The sequence below is a fragment of the Podarcis gaigeae genome (genome assembly GCF_964106915.1).
Source record: "Podarcis gaigeae genome assembly, chromosome: 13".
Lineage (NCBI taxonomy): Eukaryota > Metazoa > Chordata > Lepidosauria > Squamata > Lacertidae > Podarcis > Podarcis gaigeae.
In genome coordinates this window covers 23,746,147-23,760,173 of record NC_139689.1, presented here as the reverse complement: position 1 = coordinate 23,760,173, position 14,027 = coordinate 23,746,147, and the positions used below count along the sequence as shown (strand labels likewise).

Here is a 14,027-nt window from a genome sequence, read left to right as displayed (position 1 = left end):
AAAAGTGTGTATGTGTGTGTGTGTGCGAAAGAGAGAGAGAGAGAGAGAGAGAGAGAGAGAGAGAGAGAGGAGTAGGATGGTGTCTTACATAGGCTCACCAATCACAATCTGTGAAGGCTGTTCCATGAAAGAGAATGCATTATATAGGAACACGACTTGAGAAACAATCCCGCCAATGAAAAGGTCTCCTGATTGGTAAAATTCATGAGGAATAGGGAGAGGATCATCACGTATGCTGCAATTAATGAAATGTGTCTTGCATACAGTATGACACAACAGTATAAGCAACAATGCCATCACCATCATGATCCTGTTGACAAAATGCCCCTTCCAAATGTAAGTTTCCATGGTGCCCTCTACTGCATTGCATAATGTTTCTAAAGCCAAAAAGTGGATATATAACCTAACGTATACGATAGATTATCTAACAGAAGAATGATAGAGCCCTGCCGATATCTGGACCTAGTTCTGAAGGATACAAGGGTTTTATAGCTCTTTTTCAGAATCTTTTTTTTGTGTGTGTGTTGCTAGCATGTGCTGAATGTCAATGACATTAACAGGTATGATTATCTTTTCCCCAGTGTGTTGTTGACTTCTGAAGTTGTATCATGAATAACAAAAGTGCTAGAAGATTTTTTCTTTTTTCCACCTGAATCATAAACATATTATTTTGTCCTAAGTAGTCAGCATTATGTAGCCTGGTAGATCCAGATCTGACCAGTGCTAGAGTTAAGTTTATCCACAGAGCATTCAGATTTCATTGGATGTTTTTAAGCAAATATTGGATGGCCACCTGCCATGGATGCTTTAGTTGAGATTCCTGCAGTGCAGGGAGTTGAACTAGGTGACTCTTGGGGTCCCTTCCAACTCTGTAATTCTATGTTTCTGTGATTCTATGACAGCTTTCCCCAAACATCCTAAGCTCTACCAAAAGCTTCATATAGATGCTAAATAGCATTATGAACAAAACAGTGGCCTGTGATACATCACAACACTGGATGCTGAAGCATAATCACTCAGTGCATCAATAAAGTGATATGTATTGGTGAAAATAACATACAGATGCATTGGGGTAGATTTCTTGTAAAAGGTTTTTAGGGGGAAATTGCATTGTGATTATTATATTAGAAGAAACATACACAAAAATGCTGCTGAATTTTCTGGAGTAGGTTTGATAATAATAATAATAATAATAATAATAATAATAATAATAATAATAATAATAATAATAATTTATTTATACCCCGCCCATCTGGCTGAGTTTCCCCAGCCACACTGGGCGGCTCCCAATCGAGTGTTAAAAACAATACATCATTAAATATGAAAAACCTACCTAAACAGGGCTGCCTTCAGATGTCTTTTAAAGATAGGATAGCTATTGATTTCCTTCACTTCTGAAGGGAGAGCGCTCCACATGGTGGGTGTCACCACCAAGAAGGCCCTCTGTCTGGTTCCCTGTAGCTTTGCTTCTCGCAATGAGGGAACCGCCAGAAGGCCCTCAGCCCTGGATCTCGGTGTCTGGGCTGAACAATGGGGGTGGAGACGCTCCTTCAGGTATACAGGACCAAGGCCGTTTAGGGCTTTAAAGGTCAGCACCAACACTTTGAATTGTGCTCGGAAACGTACTAGAAGCCAATGCAGATCTCTCAGGACCCGTGTTAGGTGGTCCCGGCGGCCACTCCTAGTCATCAGTCTAGCTGCCGCATTCTGAACTAATTGCAGTTTCTGGGTCACCTTGCAATGCACTTAGAGCGCATTGCAGTAGTCCAAGTGGGAGATAACTAGAGCATGCACCACTCTGGTGAGACAGTCTGCGGGCAGGTAGGGTCTTAGCCTGTGTACCAGGTGGAGCTGGTAGACAGCTGCCCTGGACACAGAATTAACCTGCGCCTCCATGGACAGCTGCGAGTCCAAAATGGGCAGCTGTGAGTCCAAAACTCCCAGGCAGTTACACCATTCAGGACCAGGGAATCTGCCACACCCATCCACCCCCTGTCACCCAAAAACAGTACTTCTGTCTTGTCAGGATTCAACCTCAGCAACTCATATTTGACAGAGAATCACACCTCATCTGACTACAACATCAGAAAGCTCATAGTTTAGCAAGACTCTAACTTGCTGTTTGGTCTATCAACAAGTCTTAAGCTTGTGCTGCATAAGAATAGTGTATCAACTAGTGCTAGATTATGAAACTAGGGTGCATATATTGAAGTGATTTACTACATATAAGTGTGAGAGTGAATAAAACATTGAAAGGACATTCTTTGTCTGTCTTCTCTTGGGTCTGTGAAAAGGAGTAATGGTGCTGTTTTGGAGCTGCATAATAACTCTTAGTTCAATCACTGTGGTCTAAACGACTGAGCGTCTTGGGTCTGCTGATCAGAAGGTCAGCAGTTTGAGGCCCTGTGACGGGGTGATCTCCAGTTGCTTTGTCCCAGCTCCTGCCAAACTAGCAGTTCAAAAGTATGCCAGTGCAAGTAGATAAATAGGTACCACTGCAATGTGAAGGTAACAGCATTTCTGTTGGACAGAAGCAGTTTAGTCCGGCTGGCCACATGACCTGGAAAGGTGTCTGTGGACAAATGCTGGCTCCCTCGATCTGAAGCAAGATGAGGGTTGCAACCCCACAGTTCCCTTTGACTGGACTTAACCTTCCAGGGGTCCTTCACCTTTTTACCTTTACATGCCAACCATAAAAATATGCATAGATTGAAAACCCAACAACATCAATAACAGTTGGTGACAGTTGACTCTTAAGAAGGGTGATTAATCTGAGTTATATTCTAAGTGGATCAGCTTGTTTGGGCAGGGGTAGATAGGTGGAAAGAAACAAGGGACCCATCCAGACTGGTGTTTTAAGGTGGGCTATTCTGCAGCATGTTCTTGACACAACAATAGTGCATTATTTGTATACTTATTCTTATTGAAACCATCAGGTAACTTTTTGGCTAGGACAGCCAGAATGAAACTCATGACAGCCAACAAACCCATAAAACCCAAGACACAATTAAACACGGTAGCTGAACCCTCATTGCATTCAAATATGAATTAACCATTCAGTGACTGCATGTCTGTATCTGGGAATGAAAGGGAAATACTTAACTAAAGAGTACAGATGCCAGCTTAACAAGGTCCATAAACAAGGTCCAGGTAAGGGAGTCTGCTGAACTACTTCTGAGGGGGCCACCAGAAACTCCTTGCTTCTTTATGGGTTTCTCCTCCCTCCCCTGGCTCAGTGTTTCCAAGGAACCTGTCTTCTTACTCCCAATACAGGTTTAACAGCAGCAGCAACTCCAGCCCCCTCCCCCTTGACATAGGCAGATAGGCAGAGCCGTAACTAGGTGATCTTGCGCCCCTGGCAGAACTGTCCAGATTGCGCCCCCTAGCCATGGACAAATTAGCTCTTCTTTCCACCTCTCCTCCAACCCCAACCCCTCCACCCATTCAATTCACCCTCTCTTTATAACCATTTCTTATGAGGCAATAATCAATATTTATATTTAAGGACATATTTTTAAGCAAATTTTGTGCCCCCCATCACCTGTGCCCCATGGTGGGGGCCCACCTTGCCACCCCCTAGCTACGGCCCTGCAGATAGGCAGGTAGTTTCCTTCCTCCTCTTCTTCTCTTCCTCCTCCATATCCTGGCTGCCCTTTCCCTTCCCTTCCTACTGCTGGAATTTCTGGGAAATCACCACAGACCAGCAGCCAATTGCTTACATACAGGCACTGGTCCATGAACCACCATTTTCACTAACGTTTTTCCAACAGAGAGAAAATAACAATATATTATTACCTTCAGTCCCTATTTTATATTTATTCGTGGAAATTTCAGTCAATAATTCTGTTTGGCTGATGAGTATGAAGAGAATAAATATGCAACTTCACCTTGTGGATCTTGACTTGCAAATAATTTCATCGAAATATCAAAGAAAAGGTCCATTAACATCGTTGAGATTAATTTTCAGGTCAAGAAAGCTTTAGAAAGCTTTAGAAAGGATGTTTCTCGGTATATTTAACCTCTGTGAAGTACTGTATGTGTCGGTCATTATACTATTTATTCTACCATTCAGATCGCATACTTGAAAGGGGGGGGAGGGAAGTGCCATCTATTTTTAATTCTCATATAACTTAGTCTTTTCCTGATTTTAGTTGCTCCCTGTTATTCAAGTCAGCCCTGAACAAAAGAATATAGCATTTAGGGGAAAAGATGCAAAGCAGTAACCCAGCACTGGAGGATAAGATAGAGAAGATCTCCACAGCCACCATGTATTTTCCTTTGGTGCTCAGGTAGGCAGGAACAAAGGACAACCAAACACTGCAGAACACCATCATGCTGAAAGTGATAAATTTGGCTTCATTGAAAGTGTCTGGCAACCTCCTAGCAAGGTATGCCACCGTGAAGCTGACAAGGGCCAGGAAGCACATATAGCCCAGGACACTATAAAACATGACAGTTGAGCCTTCGTTACACTCTGCTATAATTTCCCCATTGACGGAGGACATGTCTGTATCTGAGTATGGGGGAGAAATACTCAGCCAAAGGGTACAAATTCCTGCTTGAATAAAGGAGCCTGAAAACATGATAGAGTTTGTCAGCTTTTTCCCCATCCATTTTCTCATTCTAGATCCTGGTCTAGTAGCCATAAATGCCAGGACTACAGTGATGGTTTTAGCTAACAAGCTGGAAAGAGCAAGAGAAAATATGATGCCAAAAGTTGTTTGTCGGAGTAAGCAAATTAGCTGTCCAGGTTTTCCAATAAAAAGCAAGCAGCAGAGGAAACACAGTAGGAGGGATACGAGAAGAATGTAGGTGACACTTTGGTTGTTGGCTTTGACGATGGGTGTGTTCTGGTGCTTCACAAATATTATTATCACCAAAGCTGTGATCAGAGCAAGAGCAAGAGCAGACAAAGCTAAAGTCATTCCTAAAGGTTCCTCGTATGAAAGGTAGGTTATGACTTTGGGAATGCATTGGTTCTGGTGGAAGTTTGAGTATTGATCTTCTGGACATTCCGTGCAGACATCCATATCTAAAATAAATAGTTTTAAAATTGGATACTTTTATAGTCCTTTTTGTAGCTGCATTAAATCTCCCCTCATTTCCAATTTCATTAGCCAAGGGTTGTCATTCATTTGCAACCTCCTCACATGCGAAGACTATCCATCCTTGCTTTTAAGCAAAGAACCGTTCCATCAGATGTGAGATATCAGCAAAAAAGGTGTTTTGAGGTATATGGCACATTATTCCACAGATCCTAGTCCAGAACTGGGGGGAAGCTATCCAAGCTCTGGAAGAACTAACAGAAACCATAAAACTAATTTAAAAAGTCACAGCCACCTTCCACCCTGATGAGCATGATGTTATAACACTGGTCTTAAAGATCTATATTGGCTCCCAGTACATGTCTGAGCACAATTCAGGCCCTGTGTATATGAAGGAGCATCTCCACCCTAGTGTTCATCCCAGACAACAAAGTCCAGCTCTGAGGGTCTTCTGGTGGTTCCCTCGCTGATAGAAATGAAGTTATAGGAAACAGGCAGAGGGCTTTTTTTGGTGGTGGCACCTGCCCTGTGGAATGTCATCCCATCAGATGTCAAACAGATAAACAACTACACAACTTATCAAAGACATCTGAACGCAGCCTTGCATTGGGAAGTTTTTAATGTTTGACCAGTCGGATGGACAGTGTGTAATACCAATAGTTAGCAAAAGATATATAATAAAACCCATTTGGTGTCCTTCTAAGGCCCTGGCCAGAACTGCTGATATCAGAACATGGATGTCTAAATAGTAGCTTGATTTACTACATGTCTTAAGTTTGGACTGGGCTACTTCAGAAAAGGCTTTGTTTTCAGTGTTGGTGGAAGGTGTACTGCATATGGAATATTTTCAGCATTCAAACAAGATAATGCACATGTTAAGCATGACTATTTCCCTCCTTTAAAGCCATATGGTGGGTTTCAATGTAGCACTCTGTGGACCATGCACATGGTGAATGAAGTCCACGCATACAATGGCACTTCCCCCCCTGTCCTCCCCCTATTCTCCATGAACTCCATAATTATTCCCTGGAGCCTTGTGGGAAACCCAGAATGGGTTTAGGTGCTGCAGGGGGGAAACAGCAGGGACGTTCCACTGCATGCACAGACCTTGTTCTGCACGCACAACAACTTAGCTGAATACCAAATATAGTCACGTCAGTCTTGAAGGATAATTGTGGAAATCATTCTGCAATTCATTAATATTCAATTTATTACTCACCCTTTCCCAACAGATCCCGTGACAGAATGCAACATTTTAAAATGGAATATTAAAAACAGTTAAAATAATTAGTGGTACAAAAATGTAGTGGATCCTGAAAATACATATCTTAAGTGTCAAAGGCACGTTGACATGTGTGGCAACCATATCTCCTACCTGTCTGGTTAGAAATCTTCCCTTCTGGACAAGGAACACATTCATAACAGCAAAAAGGCTCCCCTTCCTTCTTTTTCCTGCTGTAACCAGGGTGGCACTTGTCATTACATAGAGAAGTGGGGAGAATCTACAAATAAACGTCCAATTTTTTCATTTTCATTGCAATTTGCATTTCATTGAATATCAAGACACATTGAATATCAAGACACATTGCTGGCATTTCATGGTTCCATTTATTTATCAATTAAGACTGAATATTCAAATTCCCCTTTTATTCATTTTTTCCTTTGCTTGGCATGATAAACCTTTGTGTAAAGGGACAGCCAAGGACATGTGATTTTTGTTTTGTTTTGTTGGAAAGGGGTATTTCTTTCTCACATGCTCTCTGATGCCTAGAGATGACGTCAAAGGGTTTGTGAAAGTGATCAAATGATTAGCACTCCTGAAACTGATTCTGAAAGAGACATAAGCTTGAATTCCCTAGTAGGAAAATACAATGCTGTGATATTGGTGGTTCTAATCCCATTGGGGCCTGGGGAGATTTGATGGGGAATGATATCCCCATATATTTTCCTGCTCGTATTATAGGAAATTACTAGCTGAAGACTGTGAGAAAGCAACATACACCAGGGCCATCTTAGTTTTAATATTCCATTTTTTGAATCCCCCTTCCTAGGTAGTTCTGCCGCCAACCATTTACTCTTTTGCTGGCAGTTGAAAACACTCTTCTTTCAGAAGGCCAGCTGCTATTCATTTATTCTTTGCCTTTTTATTTTCTGTGCACAATTAAATTATTAGTTATTGTTTTATTTCTGTATTATGAATGTTGCATTTGATTGATTTGCTGATGTTTTATCTGTGACCATCCCTGGGATCATGGGAGGAAGGATGGGAAATCAATGGAAATTAGGCCTATGAACCAATTTCTTATGCTTACTGTGAATATATGTACAGATTAGCCTTACATTGCAAGCATTTCCTGAGTCTCCAGTGACCCTCTTTAAATGAAACCAACCCAGGGTACATGTTGGAAGTTGTAAGTCTTGAAACCTTTTGCTGATTGCAGAATGGGGTGCACTAATTGGAGTGTATGTAACAATAAGGAAAAAAAAGTCATCAGGCACATTTGAACAATCCATTTCCAGTTATTTGGGAGAAAAAGATTTACAAGTCTTCCTAGCTCACCTGGTTAAATGTTCTATGCCACACAATGCCTTCATCCTGAATGGTTAATTCCTTGCCTGGAGGAGCTTGAAGATCCAGCCTTCCAATTTTGACTCTACCAAAAGATTGATTTGGAAACATTACCCAGTTGGTCACATCAAATCCTGCCATTATTTCTCCATTATCGTTAAACTGTATTGTCTCTCCAGCACTGTTGTTGAATGTGAGATTTCTTAGAAAGGGATGGAGCTACATTCAAAAAATATAGAAAGGGGTAAAATGTTTGAATCCTCAGAGTGGCGAATACAGCCATAATTTTCAGAGAGGTGTGCACTAGTTGTGTGTGTGTAGCCAGTCCAGACATTTTATGAAATAAAAAAAAACCCTTAATTAGGTTTCACCCTAAAAAAATCATTCTAAATTTAATTTGTAAAATACTAGAGAATATTGGTAGTTTTGTATAAAAACAGTGAAGTTTTGAAAGGTTCAGTTCATCATCTTGATTTAAAATTGCATCCAATTGTAACCAAACATAGACAAAAACTAGGTTCTCAATCTTAGGAATTATCATGCAACGTTTGCTAACTCTCCTAGTCAGTGAACTCATGTAAGGAAGTTGTGCCATCACTCTCTACTAGAAACTGCCAGATTAAAACTATGGGTCTTCAGAGCCACACCCAGAGCATAACTGCAGGTCATCAGCATAGCATAAATAAATTGGTCTTTGAGGAACAGCCTGTCACACCTGAGTAATAGTTATTTTTCAGGTAGGCAGCCTGGTCTCTGGCAGCTAACTCATTAGGAGTCATCACTTCTGCATACTTGGAGGTGTCTCCTCCTCCACCTGATTCAGGAAAGGGGTCAAAAACCTGTTTAACCCTCTTAGGATGCATCACACAAAACTGGACAACAATAGGTTCAGAAGTATCCAAATGTATCAATGAAGATGGTGTGGCAGCAAGACACATTTCCACCAAGTTAAAGGAGCTTGGGAAGAGACAAATGAATAATTTTTCAAGTGCAGGCAAAAACTCAACATGATGAGGATGCTTTCTAATAAAAGATGAAAAAGTAAAAAATTCCTCCTGTTTCTTTCTCTAAAAACGGGTTCCAGGTATATTAGCCAGCAGTGAAGATGTTATCAGCAGCCCTGGAGAATGCAGAATTGTATACTCAACCTATACATAACGTCTATCAGGGAGGTCAGTAGGGGAATACAACCAGACCAAAATTTGCCCATATAGGAGGTATGACATAAAAGTGGATGATTTATTAGTGAAAGTGCTATGTATAACACAGCAAACAGGGAAGCCAGCCATTCTCACCAAGCTATTTGATAGGAAAGAAAAAGCCTTGAATGTAAGATATGTTTATGTACAGGAGATATATATTTTTTACACAGCTGTGGAATAATTTGGTATTCTAGGCGACCCAAGAGGTGTCAATACTGTGCTGTGGGTAAAATTACCTCCCATGGCCGCAGATTCTGCAAATCCACTCTAGCCACCTGTGATTTTTGTTTGAATCTAGATTGATACATAGCATGTAGAGCATGTGCCACTGCGTGAGGAACATTGTACACAGCATAGCTGCTGCCAGTCATGCTCATTTCAAAGATTTGTAATGGAAGACTCTCCAATTTCTCCTCCTCAGTGCAACGTTTCTTAGGCTCTTCACACACATTGTTATTTTTCAATGAGCAATTGAAGGTCTTTTCCCAGAAATCCTTGATCAAATCATTTTGTTTTTCCTCAAAAGGATTTAGACTCTGAAGAAATGTCCGGAATCCCAGGGGTTCATTTGAGTGCATAGATACAGATAAGGCACCCTGTAAATGGTGCATATTCCACCTCCTTTCATTGGTGGTTTTCAAATCCCAATGACTTGTCATAAGCCATACTTTACCCATAGGAAGTTGTGCCATATGAAGATACCAGATCAAAATGTGCATCACCATGGAACTACCATAGACCACAAAAACATTGGCTTTGCTTGTCATGACAATTGAAATTTTATTAAATTCACTGAAGAGCAATTCCGACATTCCTTCAGCATAAGCCAAATGCCATATCCTACGTATAAAATCAACACAGATGTAATTCAGGGTAAGCTGTGGAACTAATGCTTGCAAAAAAATTTCTCCAGTAATGTATTTCATAGTAAAGAGACCAATCCATGTCCATTTGAAATGCAAAAGTAACTTGAGCAACCCATTGTACTCATGGACATCATTAGGGACCATCTGGTACAGGGAATGGTACTGTCTTCTTTCAGTCACCCTTGAGTCAAGACAGGCATAGGTGAACTAAAAGCAAACACATATATGATATGAATAGAACAGAAAATGTGTGGATTAAGGGTATGCATTGTTAATATGGATTATTTTTGTCCACAGCCACTACTTTCGGTTAAATGAATATTTCATTAACCAGGGAAAAATAATGATAGCATCTTCAGATGAAGGGTGGTATAGAAATCTAATTACTACTACTATTACCAACAGCAGCAGCAGCAGCAGCAGATGCATAGCAGGATATATTTAGATGACTTTCTCATTAGAAGCAATGGGTTAGATGCATTCTTAAACTAGTTTCATTTAGTTCACATCAATGGATATTTCAAGCCAAGGCAATCTTGATGCATTTAATTTAAAATAATCTAAATAAACATAATTTAGGGTGCAATCCACTGGTTCCTGGAAAGGTGTCTCAGTAGTCATAGGGTTTGTCTAATATTCTTCTCCAAAGAAGTGCAGGAGCTCAAGCTGCAGAGAGGGAGAAATGCCCCCCAAGCCCCCTCTCCGCATATCTCTAAAACTCTTACAGACCAAATAACTTTGAGACAGACTGCAGCAGAACTGAACAGGCCTACTGCTCAGTGTCTCTGACACAAAAAGTCTGTTATAAACTGACATAACTGTACCAACTTACACAACTGCCTCTTGCACAAGCTATATGACCTCACAAGATTCTTTCTTAGAATGTTGCAGTCCTTGTGAGTATTAACTCTTTACTTAGCATTTTGTATGCTCATATCTCACACAATCTCAGTACTATCCTCAAAAACACCCACCTGAGGAATCTTGTACATGTTTATAATAGTGGCCATATTGAAGGAGAGCTCAGTGAACTTTGTCCCAAGAATGGCCATCAATTTGTTCTGGCGATCACATTTATAATTTGGAGCTGAAATATGCCGTGGAGAAAGTAGGTCCAGTGAGAGCTTATAAGTAACTACAACGCTGTGCATGCTATCATAGATTCGGAAGCCCAACGTGATATTAGGTAAAATATGGTGATTTTTGTTTATCTCCTCTACAGCAAATACCATGGCAAGAACCTCCTGGTAGTTTTTTGGTACCACACTGCAATACAAATTAGATTAGATGTAATAAAAAGATTTGAGGAAAGAACCAAAGAAGCACACAGAAAATGATTTCTCATATTTTTTTATCACCTCCATTAAATAAAACAGGCTGATCTATTTATTTAGTAGCAACAATCTTCTACATTCATAAGAAAAATCTGCTGTGCATAGAATATTTCCTGCATTACTAATTGAAGTATAAGGTGCACCAAGGCAGCCCTTCTGTTCTCTAAAATCAGATGTCCAGAAAGAAATTACGTAAGCATATCATGTGGAACACTAGATCTATAATATTAGTAGACTGCAAAAAAGTAACAGTAGAATTAAGTGATAAAATATGGAACAGGTTTACATCTATTAAAAAACAAACAAAACCACCTATGCTGAAAGTGTAGCCAATAAAGGTTCAGAAGTACCAACATATGATTTGCAAAAATACCTCTTTTTGCTTCATTATCTGTTCTTAATTTCTGTGAGATAGAAACTTTAATTCTACAGAGAGGGAAAAGAGGGTGACTTACATGAGTTCCTTCTGGGGTGCTAAAGAAGTTTGTTCAGATGAAATTGTAGGGAAGTGCCTCATGTAGAACCGAGAAGCAATAAACCCAATGACAAGATTTCCTGGCTGAGAAAACTCCTGTGAAGTGAAGTAGGTGTTACTTACTTTGCATTGGTCAAAACACATCTTCAGGCTGGAAAGAATGGAATGGCTCTTGCTCACAATATGAGGGAGAAAAACAAGCAGCAGTATCAATAACAATAGCATTTTGGGGACAAAATGTTCCTTCCAGACACACATGCCACTTTTTTCTTCGATGCCACTTTTATTTAAATGAGTCTTGTTTCAACTCAATGTGACCCCATTTTTATATTAACAAGATGTGACCGCATTTTTACATTGATCAGTTGGTGTGACAAGGTGACTGCATCCATCTCCTCCGCTCCTATTTCATGTTTTTTAATTCTTTTATTTTAAAAATTCTCTTTAATGCACCTCAGTTCTTGACTGAAATATTGTGCAAATTTTTCTAACTTCACAAGGAAGTTGGTGTAAGAAGGTGACTGCATCCATCTCCTCCGCTCCTAATTCATGTTTTTTAATTGATTTTAATTGATTTCTCCCCTATTTAATGCACCTCAGTTCTTAACTGCAAGATTGTACTTTTTTTTCCTGCCTGCACACACAAGTTGTATTTTCTTTATGAGGGGAATCTATAAGTGAGGCATGGCTGGGAGAAACAGATACAGCGAGGTGCAGATTGTTCAAGCTACTCAAAATATGTTTAGTCTGGAAGAAACCGCAGCACACCCAAAGACTGCAAACTTATCCTAAAACTGTTAGAGCTCAGAATGACAGGGCCTTTCCTGCCCTTTATGCTTTGTGCCAGCTCTGAGCATTGGAGAAGACTCTTATAAGTACTTCTATTGTTGTGGTTTATTTTCTCAAGGCCTTGAACATACATTTTCTGGAGTTTGTTTAGCAGGGCAATTATGTGTCCATAATTATAGGGGTGATAATCATCTCCCCATCTGCAGACATTGCTGTCTCTGCTACATACAGAAAAACAACTGGAAAAACAGTGGGAGTTGAATAGTCTGGTAAACTTGTATGGCATACCCAGCAAGTGTCTCAGAAAAATTGGGGCATCCCAATTTTTATCATGAGAGACCAGTGGCATTTTTGGTCACCAAGGTCTTGCATGATTTTGCACCACAATTTTCCCTCTCGAAATCCCCCACTTTTTAAAGGGTTGGGGTCGTGCAATCTTACACGGTGCCCACAAACACACATTTTTGGGCACCATTCCTTGGGGAAGAGTGACTAGTGGGGTGCCACAGGGTTCTGTCTTGGGCCCGGTCTTATTCAACATCTTTATCAACGACTTAGATGATGGACTCAAGGGCATCCTGATCAAATTTGCAGATGACACCAAACTGGGAGGGGTGGCTAACACCCCAGAGGTCAGGATCACACTTCAAAACGACCTTGACAGATTAGAGAACTGGGCCAAAACAAACAAGATGAATTTTAACAGGGAGAAATGTAAAGTATTGCACTTGGGCAAAAAAAATGAGAGGCACAAATAGAAGATGGGTGACACCTGGCTTGAGAGCAGTACATGTGAAAAGAATCTAGGAGTCTCGGTTGACCACAAACTTGACATGAGCCAACAGTGTGACGCGGCAGCAAAAAAAGCCAATGCAATTCTGGTCTGCATCAATAGGCGTATAGAATCTAGATCAAGGGAAGTAATTGTGCCACTGTATTCTGCTCTGGTCAGACCTCACCTGGAGTACTGTGTCCAGTTCTGGGCACCACAGTTCAAGAAGGACACTGACAAACTGGAACGTGTTCAGAGGAGGGCAACCAAAATGGTCAAACGATGTCTTATGAGGAATGGCTAAGGGAGCTGGGCATGTTTAGCCTGGAGAAGAGGAGGTTAAGGGGTGATATGATAGCCATGTTCAAATATATAAAAGGATGTCACATAGAGGAGGGAGAAAGGTTGTTTTCGGCTGCTCCAGAGGAGCGGACACGGAGCAATGGATCCAAACTACAAGAAATAAGATTCCACCTAAACATTAGGAAGAACTTCCTGACTGTAAGAGCTGTTTGACAGTGGAATTTGCTGCCAAGGAGTGTGGTGGAGTCTCCTTCTTTGGAGGTCTTTAAGCAGAGGCTTGACAACCATATGTCAGGTGTGCTCTGATGGTGTTTCCTGCTTGGCAGGGGGTTGGACTCGATGGCCCTTGTGGTCTCTTCCAACTCTATGATTCTATGATTATTGCAAAATCATGTGAGATCATGACAACCAAAACCACTGCCATTCATTCATGAGAAGATAATAGGAATATGTTATTCAATATGATTTTTCCCTAGATTTTGCTATCACTGTGTTGGAGGGTATGGTATTATATTTTCCCAAAATCAAAGTAGAATCATTCACTTGTACTTAGTTCAATGTGGTTTACATTCTCTTGGAAAGAGAGAAAAGTGATTTCTGACCTTCAGAGAAGGTAGAGTAGCGGGTTTCACGGCCCCACTACGCGCGCGGCAGCTGGAACCCAGCCCCCTC

General features: G+C 40.7%; 1 protein-coding gene across 3 annotated transcripts in view; it reads right to left on the bottom strand.

The window, feature by feature from the left end:
* LOC310829556 (vomeronasal type-2 receptor 26-like) overlaps positions 1-10,744 on the bottom strand; it is a 30,434-nt gene extending 19,690 nt beyond the window's left edge. For 2 of the 3 annotated variants that reach the window (XM_083708179.1, XM_083708178.1), the window contains exons 1-2: positions 7,606-7,765; positions 6,421-6,547 (exon numbers count right to left, since the gene is read on the bottom strand). In XM_083708179.1, coding sequence (XP_083564305.1) covers positions 6,421-6,547; positions 7,606-7,640 — 162 coding nt within the window. In that variant the 5' untranslated portion in view covers positions 7,641-7,765. Of the gene's footprint in view, positions 1-6,420; positions 6,548-7,605; positions 7,766-10,656 lie in introns of those variants that run through there. The other variant, XM_083708176.1, reaches the window with a different exon arrangement.
* Positions 10,745-14,027: the final 3,283 nt, after the last annotated feature.